Here is a 14,904-nt window from a genome sequence, read left to right on the forward strand (position 1 = left end):
AGCAGAGGAGAGGAGATGGAGGGATAGAGAGAGGGAGGTAGGGAGGTGGAGGGCTGTTTGTGGCTGTAGTGGTTGCTCTATAGCTTGTTTCCCCCGGCGTGTGAAGGATCTGTGTCTGTCCCAAGGACACCGGAATAATTAGAAAAGCTTTCAGGCCAGAAAGTGCAGATTCAGGTTTTAATACACAAAATTATTTCAGGGGCAGTGAATCGGAAAACCATTTGTTGGTGACCTTCCTGAGAGGCCTCCCCCTCCCCGGTACAGGGCAAGATGGAGGCTATGTGGCAGCAGTGCCTGAGTTATGGCATATTTGTGTTTTTATAGAGGCAGGGGGAATGGAGTTGGGGAAGTTGGGAGGGGGATGTGGGGGTAAATGTGTGTGTATGGTTGTGTTTTTTGTGCGAGTGTGTGTGCGTGCATGCATGTGTGTGTATGAGTTGGGGGGGTCGTTGGGAGCCCTTCATGATCTGTGCGTGCGGTCGTGCGTGCGTGCATGCGTGTGTGTGTGTGTGTGTGTGTGTGTCTGTTCTAGCAGGAGTTTGGGCAGAGGGAAGGAGAGCAAAGACGAGGAGGGAGAAAGTCAGGCAGCGACAGCGAGAGAGAGAGAGAGAAAGAGAAAGGGGGAAGTTGCAGATCCGGCTGTATTTACAGATCAGTTGTCAAAAGGAGCCATTTAAGGGGAATGCGCCCGTCCCTGCACTGTGACAGCCGAGGTGGCTGTTTAAAAAGCAAAAGACAACTATGAACCTGAGAGAGAGATAGTCAAACACAGGCTTTTTCTGTTGAAGACAGACAGAGCAGGGGGTGGCGCAGGGAGGCGAGTGGGTGTTAAGTGACTTCATTTGTAGTCTATTTAAGGTATGTTTTACTTGTCCTTGTGCTGCTCTTCCAACGTCTAATACAGGGGGCTGTGTTCTAGTTAGCACAGCGAGGGAATAATGATCTGGTGCATCATTCTTATTTCCCGTAAATACAAATGACTTTCCCTCAACTGCCTTAAAACCTATATTTGATTTCAGTCCTGCTGTTAAAGGGAGATTTCCCACTGATGCAAACAGTGATAAAAGCCCGGCTCTGTTTCCCTCATTAGCTTATCACCACTTCAAGTATGTACACTTTCGGGTGGCTTTATTCAACATCCGTGTCCTGCTATTTTAACATCCTATTTTCTTTATTACTCCTTGTCAACGTTTTGACGGCAGCCTGGCTGGGCGTTGGAGCCTCGTCTGTCAAGCAGTCACTGCCATTTTTGTGTCATTATAAGGCTTTGTTTGACTCAAATAAAGGTGATCCACCCTCTGTTCAAATGATACCAGCAGCAGGTCCGGGACAACACGTCTTGAATGCAGATACCCTTATCCTGTTCCACACGGCAATAAATGGAAAAACAAGTCCTCACACAAAGCTCAGCCTCATAATTACTGATCTAATATTTTAATAGCACAGGATCTGATCTGGATCTGTCATTTTCCTGTAATATGATTCTTCATAAACGCTGTTCAACATTTGATGAAAATGTTCTTTGTCTCATAGGTGAAATTAGTTTGCTGCCTACAAAACAAATAAGGTGTTATGGAGTCGTCACACCCTTCTGTCTACTTTTAAACATTAGTTTCATTCTATTCTTATTAAAAATCTTAAAATCTGTTGTTGACATGCGGTTGCACCCAGAAGATAATTATTACTGGTTTATTTAGACTCCGATAATTAGATCTTTGCTTTTTTTTGCCCAGGGGAGTCAAACCTTATTCAAAGTGTAACAGAGATCTGACATTCTTCCGCAGGACAGCTAATATTCTCCAGTATTGATATTGCAATGTGAAAAGTGCCCCACAAGTAGGAGAGAAACTAGAAATTCCCCACTGTGCACTAGCTAAGAGCCTTCAAATCTAACATGCCAGTGTCAATGAATACTGTTTTCTTTTTTTAAATAAAAAAACTCGGGATAGAATAGAGATCTGAAATATGAGACCCGATAGGCATCCGCTGTGTGTGTTTGTGCACACACACACACAGGACACAAAGCACATGTTATCACTGTCAACAGCAGCAGTAGCAAACAGCAGCAGTTGTTCTGTGTGGGTATGTGTGTTGTGCACGACTCAAAGTGTGTGTGTGTGTGTGTGTGTGTGTGTGTGTGCTAGTGTAGGCCTACAATCTCTCTGGCTGCTGGCTCTGAGGGACCCACTGTAAGTCAATCTGTGTGTTCGTGTGCTTGTGTGTGTGTGTGTGTATTTGTGTGCGTCTGAGCCGCTACTGTACTACTGTACAACACTCCAGGGGCCAGGAGCCAGGACGAGCCCAGCCGAACAGGGCTGGAGAGGGCCAGGGGCCAGCTCCCTGCGCACATCACTCACTTCACACCTGTCTCTCTCTCTCTCTCTCTCTCTCTCTTGGTCTCTATCTCTCTCTCTCAGACACACACACGCAAACACATGCACACAGCTCATACAGCCATGCTGCTTTGGCACAGGGCTCTCATTTATAGCAGTGACAGGAGGGAGCCCGTTAAGTGGCTCTCTCTTCCTGGGGCCCGTGCGCATGTGTGTATGTGTGTGTGTGTATTTTGTTCCCCCATGTGGCTGTGGGGTGGATAAGGGCGATGAAGGACCCCTACCGGTAAAGTGGGTAAACTTGCACAGCCTCGACATCTGTGCTCAGGGAGGGAGGGAGCGAGGGAGGGAGGGGGGAGTGGAGAGGAGGATAGAGGGGGAGGGTAAGGAGGGAGGAGAAATATAGACAGCAAGAGAGGAGGACAGAGTGGGAACAAGGAAAGGAGTGAGAAGGAGAGAGGGAGGGAGAGGGAGACACAGAGGGAGAGTGGGAGAGAGAGAAGAGAGAGAGAGAGAGAAGCTTGGCAGAGAGCAGTTGAGGAGAAAATGCCTTGCTTTGTGGAGAGAATTCTTCCAGGGCAGGAGGGAGAGGTGAGACAGAGCGCAGAGGGCGGTCTGCTGCCAGGTAAGACTCTCACACACTTTCCTCTCTGCCTCTCACTCCCTCCCTCTCTCCCCTCCTCACTCACTCACTCACTCACACACACACACACACACACACACACACACACACACACACACACACACACACACACACACACACACACACACACACACACACACACACACACACACATTGGGGTTGAGTGCTACCTCGAGGTGAACGGGACTGCTACTAGTTGCAGTTGGCATGAGTCAGGCACGCATGTGTAGTGATGTGGTGGGTGCTGTCAAAGTGTGTGTGTGTGAGAGAGAGAGAGAGCGAGTGAGAGGAAACAGAGCAGGTGTAATGTTTATTTTTTGGGACATTTTTTAACTAGAGATGCACATTTGCACATATCGTGCACTGAATGTGTTGAAGTAGTTTTGATAGTTTGTTGCTTCCTCAAAAGTTTTGTTGTTGACTTTTTGTTCACTCTGCAGTTCCACTTTTACATGTGACACTTTTTTTATTTATTACTTTTATTTTACGACATTTCAGAGAAACTAAAATGCAGTTTTCACGTCTCATAGAGAAGTGAATTTACTTTAATTTCGTTAATTTTCCATTTAGATACAAGTTGCTTTAATTTTAAATAAGATATTGTGGACTTATAAAATAGAGTGAATTGTTACAGATGAACCTCAACAGCAGTTGATAAAGTAGTTTTATGTAGTTTTATTAAGCTCAGCTTCAACCAGCTACCACACTAAAATATTTTCACTAACTATTTATATTTCATATATTTCATTTATCTTTCATAATCCATAAAACCATTGATTTATTTTTACTTCTGATATTTTCAAATTTGTACTTTTTAAATAACTTTTATTTAAATATTTTTTTATATTTTGATGTTACTACTGTGTTAAGACATTAATACTCTGCACGTTACTTAATTCCATACTAATAGTTTTTATCAAGAAGCACTTTTCAGGTCATTGAAGAAATACAAATTCTTTTCATTTTTAATTGGAAACAGAAATAAAAAGATCTAAATGTGACATTCAGAAGGTTCAAAATAGAAATAATTAAAAAGCACCATAATCCGTGCACTCTAATGTAAAGTGCAGATGTTTTCAGATCAGACATGCCGTAATTTGCGGTGTTGGTCCCGATTGATTTGTCTGTTTAGATACAGATGTTGTGATGGAGAGGTTTGTCATCGGAGGGATTTTCCACTCTGCTGATGTAAACACTGTCTGTTGAGAAAAGGCTAAAGAATCCTTCTCTCCCTGCTGGAGACACAGTTCTGAAAGGAATAATTCTCCTTGTGTATGATTAGATTTTCTCCTTTTGGTTAAATAAATACTGTGTGTGTGAACATAAACACAGATTTACATGCGGCCCTGTGGGTGTCTGTCTCTTAAACAGCTTGGGCCTGATTTTTCTTGTTAAGGCCCACAGGAAAAAAGAAAAGAAAAAGAAAAGAAAGACGAGGCGGAAGTTGGCCAGCTCTGACTTCATGCTTGCTGTTTATTTGTTTTTATAACAAATGGAACCAGCTTCCCGAGTGAAAGGTGAAGTCAGAATTGAATTTGGCTTGCGTTACCGTGGCGATCTGGCAACCGCTCCTGTGTCCCATAGGGCTGCTCCGGTTGCTGTGTGCCGGGCGCGTGTGTTTGTTATTTAACTGGCTGTGTGTGTGTGTGTGTGTGTGTGAGAGTGTGTGTGCTCTTGCATTACGTGTGTGTGTTTGAGTAGTGGGTGGTGGTAGCACCATTCACGAGAGAGACATTTTACTAAGCAGACATTTCCCCCTCTGTTTTCACTCTGACCTGGTAGGAGATTGATGACTGAATTGTGGAGTACATGTTAACAGTAACTGGTGATTTATGAAGATACTTAGGGTAAGTGAGGCCGCACAGGCTGGAAGGGAAGAAAAAGATATAGCCTTTTAAGTTAATGCAAAAATATAGCCTTTTTAAGTAATAATTGTTATTACTACTGCAGGGGTTTGGAGAGAGGACTGACTTCGAGTTGGATGTGAAGCTTTATCTTTCATGCACTTCTTTTTTCTTGGATTTTTAACTCCATTCAACAGTGCAAGTTTCTTAAAGAATGAAAAATGTGGGTTTAAAGGAAGGATTCCTTTAAAAAGCTAAATTCAAATATTTGAACGGAAAAGATAAAAACCTTCTTTTTCCTGGGTAAACCAAGATGGAAAACTTCTCTTGGATGAACCCTTGCACTGCAACAAGTGCACTGTGTGTTTTGGCAGCCCCCCTCAGCCAAAGATCCCTCAGAAAATCCTCATGCAATTTCAGGAGCATCAGATTCTTTCCCTTCGGTTGGCTCGTGAACTCCTTGATATCATGCACATGGAGAATCCTCCTCTCTATTCAAATGTGAGACTCAATCCACTGGGATGTGATCTATGGCGTTTTTACGGAATAAAGCAATTTTAGGGGAATACGGAAGAGTGTTTCCCCGGGAAGAGGGATGGCTTTCATTTTTTTTCAAGGCACCTCTTAGACTGAGTGAAATGTTTCCCCTGTTCGCTCAAGGACGACTTTATTTCTTACCAGGGATTTAACACTCACTCAGTCCCCTCATAAATACAGCGTCCCTCAGCCCTTCGCTAGCCATAACTCATGCACTAACTCTCTAGCTAACTAAACTCATATAGCAGAGCCAACACTTGTTTGTCTTTTACCTCAGCCTTTCTCTCTCCCTCTTCCTCTCTGTCTCTTTCCCTCCCCACCTGATTTATACGTGACAGAATCTACTCTGACTATCGTCTCACCATGCTCCTGTGCTGATCTGCTTGGCCCACTCGTGGAGTGGGTTTTAGAAGAAATGCGCATTTGAATATGAGCCAGCCTAATCTCCTTGAGGCTATTTAGAGTGAGCCTAATGCTCCAAGAATGAGCGAGAACAACACCAGAGAAAATGCGGACGTCCCTCTCGGCGTGTCACAACACAACTCAGGTCTCAGAAAAAACGAAGCGAGTCTTTGATTTGCTGATGAAAATCCCTCTTTAAGGCCAAGGACATAAAACATCCTACTTTCAAGACACCTGTTGAAGCCCTCAGTCGCCTCAGAAAGGTCGACGTGTGTGGTTTTGTTTTTTGCCTTTATGGCACCTACCTGTGGAATTCAGCATGTTATCCCAATGGTACAATAAATAGCAGACGTACAGCAGCTGATAAACTTTCAAGCCATTTCCCTCTCAGAAGATGAAAGTGCTCAGGTGGGAAATTACAGTATGGTGGAAGCCTTTACTGATCTGGTGCCGACTGGCATTTTGGGAGGAGACGGCCTTTCTGGCGTGGTTCCCGTATTGGTTGTTAACAGCCTGCTGGTACCTTCTGTTCTCTCTGTTCAGTCCCACTGGCCCGACACTGACAACTCCTCAAGCATCTGAAGACCCTCTGAAGTCAAAATCGCCCATTTTGATGTCTCATGGCAGCACCCGGCGTTTTGTTGTATTTGCGTCTGAAAACACAGGCCCTGCTTGGAGGAATTACCCTCAGCACTCGTTGGCGCTCGATGGGGGAGGAGGGTTATCGTTCCCCTTTTTCTCCCCCATCTCCCTGCTCTCCTTGCTGTCCTTCCTCTCTTTTTGATCTCGCCATCAAATCTTCCCCGGTTTTTATGAGTGACGTTTACCCGAGAGCAACTTGGGAAATGGTTGGCTGAAGAAGACGTTTGAGAAAATGCGCCTGAGCAAGCAATCACCTTTGATAAAGCCATAGTTCCAGTGGGAGAGGAAGAAGAAAGCCAAAGAGTACGAGCATTATTGGTAATGAAAAATGCTATGCAAGAGGGAGCATCACTCTGATCCCGGCGTGTTGAACCAACAATGTATAGTACAACAGATGCGGCACCGGTACGTCAAACATTTCTCTCTTGTTGTACAACAATGACCCAGAGGACTGATTTGAAACTGGGATACCACACTGGGCCTTTATTGCACAAATAATCTCATAATACAGCACTCACACAAACACAGTGAGTCGCACACCTGCTGCCGTCAACATTGGCAAACGTTCAGCTGTGCCACCAGTTGGCAAAAGTCTGGCAAGGCTTTTGAGAACACTGTAAAAGTGGAAGAAATAATGGGGAAGTTGAAGGCAGTTGGAGGCACGGAGAGCAAGAAATATTAGCTCTAGTAATTAGTACTTCCATAGAGAAGCAGCGGAGAGGACAGTGAGGCAAGCAAGTGCACAAAGGAGGCCCCGTGTGCAGATAATGATGGGGTATCATTGTAGCTCTGACAGCGTTAATCTTGGAGTGCTTCAGAGTGCGTGTGTGTGTGAGTGTGTCTGTGTGTGTGTGTGTGCTTGATTGCTCTGTGCAGCACATGTATATACTGCCGGAGTGTATGGGGTCGTGGTAAAGTGCCACCGACTGTCGCCCCACCAGGGAGACCGACCACCTGACAGCGCAGTTTATTTGGCCATGTTGACAGTTGCCGCCTCTCACAGCATCTAGCAGATAGTCCTGAAAATCCACAGCCTCCAGCGCAAGCTCACGAAAGCCAAACTTGTCTTTGCAGAAGAGGGAGGAAGAAACGGAGGCGGGAAAAAAAAGGGGAAGAGCAGTCCAACTTTTCTTTGTGCCCTTTTCCTTTTCTCCCCTTCCCATTTGAAGTTGTGAGACACTCATTTAAGCCTCGCTGCACACCGACACTCAACACACGAGAAAGTGTTATGAATATGTATCAACAGAGCATATGGCAGCCGTAGCGCTGGGACTAGGTGTGTCCAGAAGGTAGAGTGCTGCCGATGCATTATTCTCCATTCAAATTACCACAGTAAGAATGCAGCGGGAAGCAGAGAGAGGTGTTCGCCACCTCTTTAGACGGGGCAGGAGAAGAAGTTGGATCACGCGAAACAGCAGGAGCGGATGAGCTGTGATGAGCACAGTAGTAGCTCGGCTGAGTTTCCTTGATTTGTTCGGTTTTTTCGGCGGCTTCAAACCCAGCACTCGCTGACACGAGCGTGATTAAAAGTGATATTTCTGACACATTAGAATGCGCACGGGAAGTAACCTCCTCTAAAGCGTTCATTATTAGATGCATGACAGACCTGAATATTTATAAAATAGATTTTAATAATTAATAGCAGCAATCTGCTCGCGTAATTCATCAGATTTGCACTTCAACAGAGTATCCGTTTTCACTTTAAAATAATAATAAGAGGAATATTAATGTTGCAGAAATGTAAAACGGGCAGCTGGATACAGCGCAAATAGGCAAGCGCTCCGTGTTCACTTCTGAGGCTTTCCTTTAACGTGTCACTTTTAAAATAAAATTACATTTTAAGCCGTCAACACGGCGGCGTTTGAAAACCTTCAGCTGCTTGCGCTCGACAATTTAGTGAGTGGCTTCTCACAAACATGGGAAGTCATGAAGATAAAGATGCAGCAAACAAAGTGGGTTTGGTGTAGAATGCAAAAGTAGTGGCGGTGGTTTTATCAAAAGCAAATTTATTTGTTTGAGTGAACTTCCTTTTGTATACTGAGACCAAAAATAGACAGCATTCTTTTTTTTTTTTCCTGTAAAGCAGCTTTGCATGTTTCATCGTTTCACAGTCATTTTACTCTTTTTTTTCCTGCCTTATTGTGAGTGTTGTTTTATCCCGTCTTCAGATTCAGCCACAGCACATTCCTCCCTCTACTGAACTCCCAGAAACAAGAATGTTTCCGTTTTAGGTGAAAACTGCCGCGTTTAGTTCCGCCTCCAGTTCACATTGAACTTTTCGCTAAAGCAAGCTGATTTAGCGCTGTCACTGACACACCGGTGTGTTTATCCTCAGTGTGGATCAGGTTCTCCTGAGTGTGTAGTAATGTCAGTGTGCTCCTTTCACTGTGTGTGTGTGTGTGTGTGTGTGTGTGTGTGTCTCAGAGCAAATGATGTGACCTGCAGCCACGAGACAGAGAGAAGCAGAAAGAGCACACAAGCACAATGTCTGTCTACAACACCCTGCAAGCAGGCGTGCAACACACATGCACACCAACAACCACACTTTATATTTGTTTCAGCCACTTAACATATGTGTTTACAGTGGATTGTGCACATACTCGCACGTCCCCAGCAGCATATGGCCACACACATTCTTCACAATGTCGTGTATCATGGAAACCCTGACGTTGTCACTTCCATCCGGCTTATCCGAAGAAGTAAAAAGATAACAAACTAAAGTTCTGGCAAGAGAATCACAGCCACGGGGGTATAAAATGCAAATCCCACGAGCAGGAAGACTCACTCTCATCACTTCCTCTCATGGCCCTGCAAAGAATATATTGTGATCAAAGTTTAATTGCGCTCCATAGGAAAAATACGTTGAATATTGAAAGGGCAGAATTTGATAAAAAGTAAGTCTGAAAAAGCCTCCGCCGTTGAGCGAGCCGTGGGTCACTGTCGGACAGGTAGACAACCTGTCCAAGATGACATTTTAACAGGCACCTGTGATTCACTCCAGCGCATATAAAGTCCGAAAGAGGAAAAGTCTGTCAGGCAGAGCAAATGTTTTAATGGTAGCCAGGGATCGATGTTGTCAGCTCAGGCATCCTGTCTGGAAATACATACTTTTTGGGGGTTAATGTTACCTCCTTCTTTTCAAGGAGAGAGCAAGGGAAGAAGAGGTAGAAGGTGTGAGACAGAAGGAGGTCGGCGACATCTCATGCAAACGATCCGAACGACACCGAGTTTAGGGAAATAGCTTGAAAAACTCACTCATTCACCAGGCCCCCTTATCTTGAAAAACAAATTTGAAACATAACCTTGGAAATCAATTAAGAAGTCCCCGGGAGCTTGAGAAAAAATAAAGACATTTTTTTCTCTCTTCATGTCCTCCACTTAACAGGGACTTGGATCTGCCCATCAGAACGCTGCCTCGTGTACGGGGGCTTTGTCAGCGGGGCTTTATTTAATTTTTTGTAACGGCAGAGTGCCCTATATGCTGTCAAGATGTCTTAAGAGTCTTATTAAAGAAATGCCACAGCTCATTTCCTTGTAATGCAATTCATATGCTGTTGAAAGGGGGCATGTCTAAAGATCTAAACAGCTTTGCTTTTTAGGCTTCACATTAGGGGTTATCTGTGAGGGCTTGTCATTGATTGACATTATCTGGCCTGACAGGGCCTCATATCAAGGTTAACCTCATGGACAAAAGTGCCACCCGCGCGGACACACAAACACACTCCGTATCACCCACACCCGCAGTCAAATAAGACACGCTCTCCTCAACTTCCTGTTGAGAGGGGCCCACTTCATCCGTGTGTGTGTGTGTGTGTGTGAGAGAGAGTGTGTAAGCCAGGTGGAGATTTCCAGACTTAATTGATAACTAATGGAGCGGCGTGTGCTGAGTTTACCCTGGAGGATTGACACTGTGTGTGTGTGTGTGTGTGCGCGTGTGTCCTGTGGAGAGATGGGTAGAGGGGTAGGTGAAGGTAAGAGGATGGGGATGACTTACTCAGCAGTGTAGCGCCGGATTCTGGTAAATTAAATACAGTACGGCCCTAAAGATAATGCCCAGGAGTTACACAAGCCAATCCACGGGCTCCTGAACTTTACAGCAAGTAGGCCGCGCACTTTGCTGCACGAGAAAGTGTGAAAACTAAACAACAGTGTGAGCACGTACACACACACATGCTCATCTCCCAAGAAGCCACAAAGGCAACAAGAAATCCCCGTGACCAAAATACAACTGAAGCAGTTAATCTGTACAGATATTAGCTCAAGGGCCCTTTAGAGGTGCACCGCCGAGCCCCCTCTGCACTAAACTACCCACACTGCCTTGCATGCGGCACCAAGAACAGCAACCACCAGGGAGGGACACAGGGGTCGTCTGCTCATTCACCACGGTGGTTGGCTCATCAAATTGCACTCCCAGTGTCTGAAAAAGACTGGGAGTGCAAGTAGAGAGCCGAGCTTCAAAATAAAGCTGCAGGAATACATTCTCCTGGTTTCAGGACATAGAAGCACGAGGCTGTATTTTTTTAAGCAAAGTTTTGCCCGGCTCCACAGGAACACTTACAAATTAAGTCGTCATCTGGTGCCAGCTGTGGGTCCAGATTTCGTGTACAATTTTAACAAGTTAGCCGAGTGTCCCATGAATTACCCTGAGCAGCAAACTGAATAAAAGTTGCCTGTTTTGGTATGTGGTTGTCAGAATGGATCATGTCACTCATGTCGGATAGTGTTATATATATTTTTACTCCCTTAGACCATTTTAGGATGCTTGTCCTCTGCTGTGGAAAACACCATAATTACCCTGTTTGTGATGAAGGCGGAGGGCGTATTTGTCCTACGATTTCAACTTTCCTGTCTGATTGCCCTCAAGTTCAACGTCTTTCCTCTTCCGTCTGCACTTGAAATATACATTGTTTTCTTCAGCCATTGTCCTGTGCAGTCTCACTGTGTGTGTGTGTGTGTGTGTGTGTTACTTGGGCCGTTTGTGTCTGCCTTTGTCCTGCAGCGTCTTGTTTGTGTTTTGCAGCAGTGTGAGAGGAGCGTGGCACTTGGCTGAGGGCTCGTATTTGATAACAGCCCGTGGACGGAGCCAGAGTGAAATAGTCCAAACGGGTCCTTCAAGGTCGGCACCCCCAGAAAGACAGTACACAGTGTGCAAGGTCACATTCTAGACTAAAAGCAATAAGTGCTTTATTGATAGAAAAAAAAACAACAAGCAGGCAGATGTGCAACCAACTGATTAATAATAAAATAGATTTGTGAGAGAGAGAGACAGGGGGAGGGTCGGGGGCAGAGGGAGAGAAGACAGCTACCTCCTGATTGTACGCCCATGTGTCTGTGTACTGTGTGTGTGTGTGTGTGTGTGTGTGTGTGTGTGTGTGTGTGTGTTTGTGTGTGCATGCATGTACAGTATGCTTTGCAGCACAACATTGATCCTGTAGTGGAACCTAAAAAAATCCATTAGAAATCCAGTGGTTAAAAAAGAACAAAATGTGACAGATGGGTGCTGGTGGCAGTTTTCCGGCTGCACATTCTCTCTTCTTCATGCCTGAATCATTTCCTATCATCCCCACACAGTTTATGTGATCTGTAAAGTACAGTGTGAAAGTACTGTTTAAAAGAAGATCACAAGCAACTCACTTCTCCTGTTTTCACAGTATTCCCCATCTCGTATATATCTCATCAGTATCGCCTTTTATGACTGAGACAACAGACACTGTAGATTCCTTTTTTCCATTCAGTCACTAAATGAACAATGTGCCTTTTGTGCTGCACCTACTGTGTTATTATCTTTTTATGAAAATAAGCACAGGCTATTGGACTGTCGTCATCTTTTATATGCCTTTATCGCGCTCCCTCTTTTTCCGTCTTGTCCCCAACCTGGCAAACCTGCCAAGTGAGTAGAGCTCTAAAGTGGATCAGTCAGTGGCAGATTTAGATTTGAGGTGGGGAAAGCTTAGTCCCAGCCCCAGCCAAAACTGTCTTGTCAGGAAGACTCAGAGGGACAGGAGGGCTGGGAGATTTCCATATGCTCCGCCACCCCCTTTCCACAGCAGTCTACCCCCCCCACCCCCCCACCCCTCTTGCTCCTCGGTCGTGTACCCGTCTTTACAGCCCCCTTTTTTCTAAATCCCTTCTCTCCATAAACTTCCCCTCAGATGTGCCCACCCCCAAACCCACATCTATCAACTAGTTGGCAATGGCATTGTTTTTAATCATCAGAACCTCAAAATTATTATTATCGCTTCTGATGCGGCAATTAAAACTTCAGGTCAGAGGCACAACGAGCGGTGATCAGCAGCCGAGCTGAGAAGTTTTAATTAGACGATCAGAACCATTAATGCACAAAAAAAAGGTGTGCGCTGGGAAATTAACGGGAACGTCTTAATCAGGGTTAGCGACTCCGAAGAGGAGTCAAGTGAACAGAGAGCAAAAAACAAATCATTTCCGCACCACTGGGACAAAACTCAATTAAATATGCATGCGGAAAAATGGAAATTTCTCAGCATAGGCTGCACCGACTGTTAGGAAACTGTGGCAAAATCTCACAGCGGGGTCGGCGACCTGCTTATTGTTATTCTTGTGTAATAAAAATGAGAGAGGGGCCAGATGCTGGGGTCTGGGTGTCGTGGCGTAGTTGTCCATCAGTGGCTTTCCGCTTGACTTCCCTGCGTCTGCCGCAACCTCTCTACCATGCAGGGGAGAGAGACAGAGGAAGAGAGAGAAGAGGAAAACACTCTCTTCCTGCGAGACCTAAATTTACAAAAATAAAAACATGGTAATTTCGAGTGTGTCTGTGCATGTTTGCCTGCGTGGCTCAATGATTTCCCTGAAACACGCACGCACACTGACTCTCTCGCACGTACATCTCCCCGGAGAGCCACAGACACAAAAGGTTCACTGAGCTCCACACAGGGAGCTGCAGCCTCGTCGATTAATCTGCCAAAGGTTCATAAAGTTATAACTACGCTTTTTTAAAGAGCTGGAGAAACTCTACCTCCGCATATTGTAAAATAATCCTGAGCTGAGCAGACGTCTCCCAGACCCTGTTTGTATTAATTAAGTCCTGATATTGCGGGGGGTTTGTCCCCGTGTCAGTCATGTTGAAACTCAGCAGGAATCTACAACGAGCCCCGTACCTGTGTTTGATTAGGTGAAGAGATAAGCTTCAGTTTAAACAAGTAATATCTACCTCCCTTATATACAGACCCTCCTGCGTGCTGGCTCGCTCCGCACAAACTGACAGCGCTGCAGGGAGTCCGTGTGTTTACGGCGAGGCACTGCATTTAGAATGAACAATAAAGCCAGGTTAAATAATTCTCTATATGTTGTAAATGTAATTCTACAATTTCCATACCATGATTACAAACGCTTCTTGGACGTAAGCCGCCTCGTCTAGTATGTCAGGGAGAGGTAAAGCCCGCGGTCTTCCAACTGTGGTTAACTCCCACAACCCCTTACCCGGAGCTGCCTTGATTATATTCTGCGCACGTTCACACAAATAATGCACTTCCAACAGCGTTATTAGGATTTGAAACACCACTTGATTGGGCATGATATCATTCTGGCACACAAACAGAGAGTCTGCATCAAAAAACCAACAAGACCTGTGGGGTTTGGAGCGGTGGAAGAGTGTGTTTGTCAGTGCGGCAGTGCTTGAACACAAGCCGTGTCAACCCAGCACTGACAAGAAACAGGGCCCTGAAGAACTGGATGATGCACTTCTTTTTGACTGAAGATGAAAAAGAACCTGATCTGGTCCAAATGTATTCAAAATACTTTCTTGACTTTTTTCCTCAGGTTTTTGGCCTTATACAGACAGCACGCCGCGCTCCACTGTGGCCCTGCACAGTTTCCAGTAAAAATAGTGTCACAGTTAACGTAAGCAGTCGGAAAAATTAGTTTCAGCTGTTGTGTTCGCGTTCGAAAAACCTGCCTGTTTTTTCCTCCGCGCCGTGCTTACTGAGGTGTCTCCTCCTTGACAATTAGCACACCAGGCTAAAACAGAAGTGTAAATAATGTCCGGCGCGTGTGACAGCGTTGTTTTTCTGTCTGATATTCATTAATAAGGCAGAATGCTTACTGGACTCTCTGGGAGGTGGGGGAGTCGCTCCCAGAGGGAAAAGTTGTTCTTTCATGTAGGTCCCCACAGATTTTATCTCATTGTACGCTATCATGCACACAAACGACTTGAGGTAAACAGCTTACTGTTACCATAGCAATCTCAATTGAAAGCAGTGGCAAAAAAGCTGCTGAGGACAAAACCCGCAGCATAAATAATAGTTTAGACAGCCTCCGTAAACCATCGAACCGTAGCGTGTCCCTTCTCGGGGGAAGCTCGCAATATCAAATTTGTTTTAAAGAAGGCTTCACCTTTAAAACAACACACTAGATGTGTGTTTAAGATGTCTATTAATTGAGCTGCAGGCCTGAAACGGTTTCACTCGGCCCTCTTTTATAATTGTTAAGAAAAAAGTATAAGTGAAAAGGCACTAATGGAAAGAAACAA

General features: G+C 45.1%; 1 protein-coding gene across 1 annotated transcript in view; it reads left to right on the forward strand.

Moving 5' to 3' along the window:
- The first annotated feature begins 2,879 nt into the window (after positions 1–2,879).
- Positions 2,880–14,904, forward strand: part of casz1 (castor zinc finger 1) — a 44,176-nt gene continuing 32,151 nt past the window's right edge. Inside the window, exon 1 of the mRNA XM_061075377.1 lies at positions 2,880–2,958. Coding sequence (XP_060931360.1) covers positions 2,880–2,958 — 79 coding nt within the window. The remainder of the gene's footprint in view (positions 2,959–14,904) is intronic.

The sequence above is a fragment of the Limanda limanda genome, chromosome 7 (assembly GCF_963576545.1).
Source record: "Limanda limanda chromosome 7, fLimLim1.1, whole genome shotgun sequence".
Lineage (NCBI taxonomy): Eukaryota > Metazoa > Chordata > Actinopteri > Pleuronectiformes > Pleuronectidae > Limanda > Limanda limanda.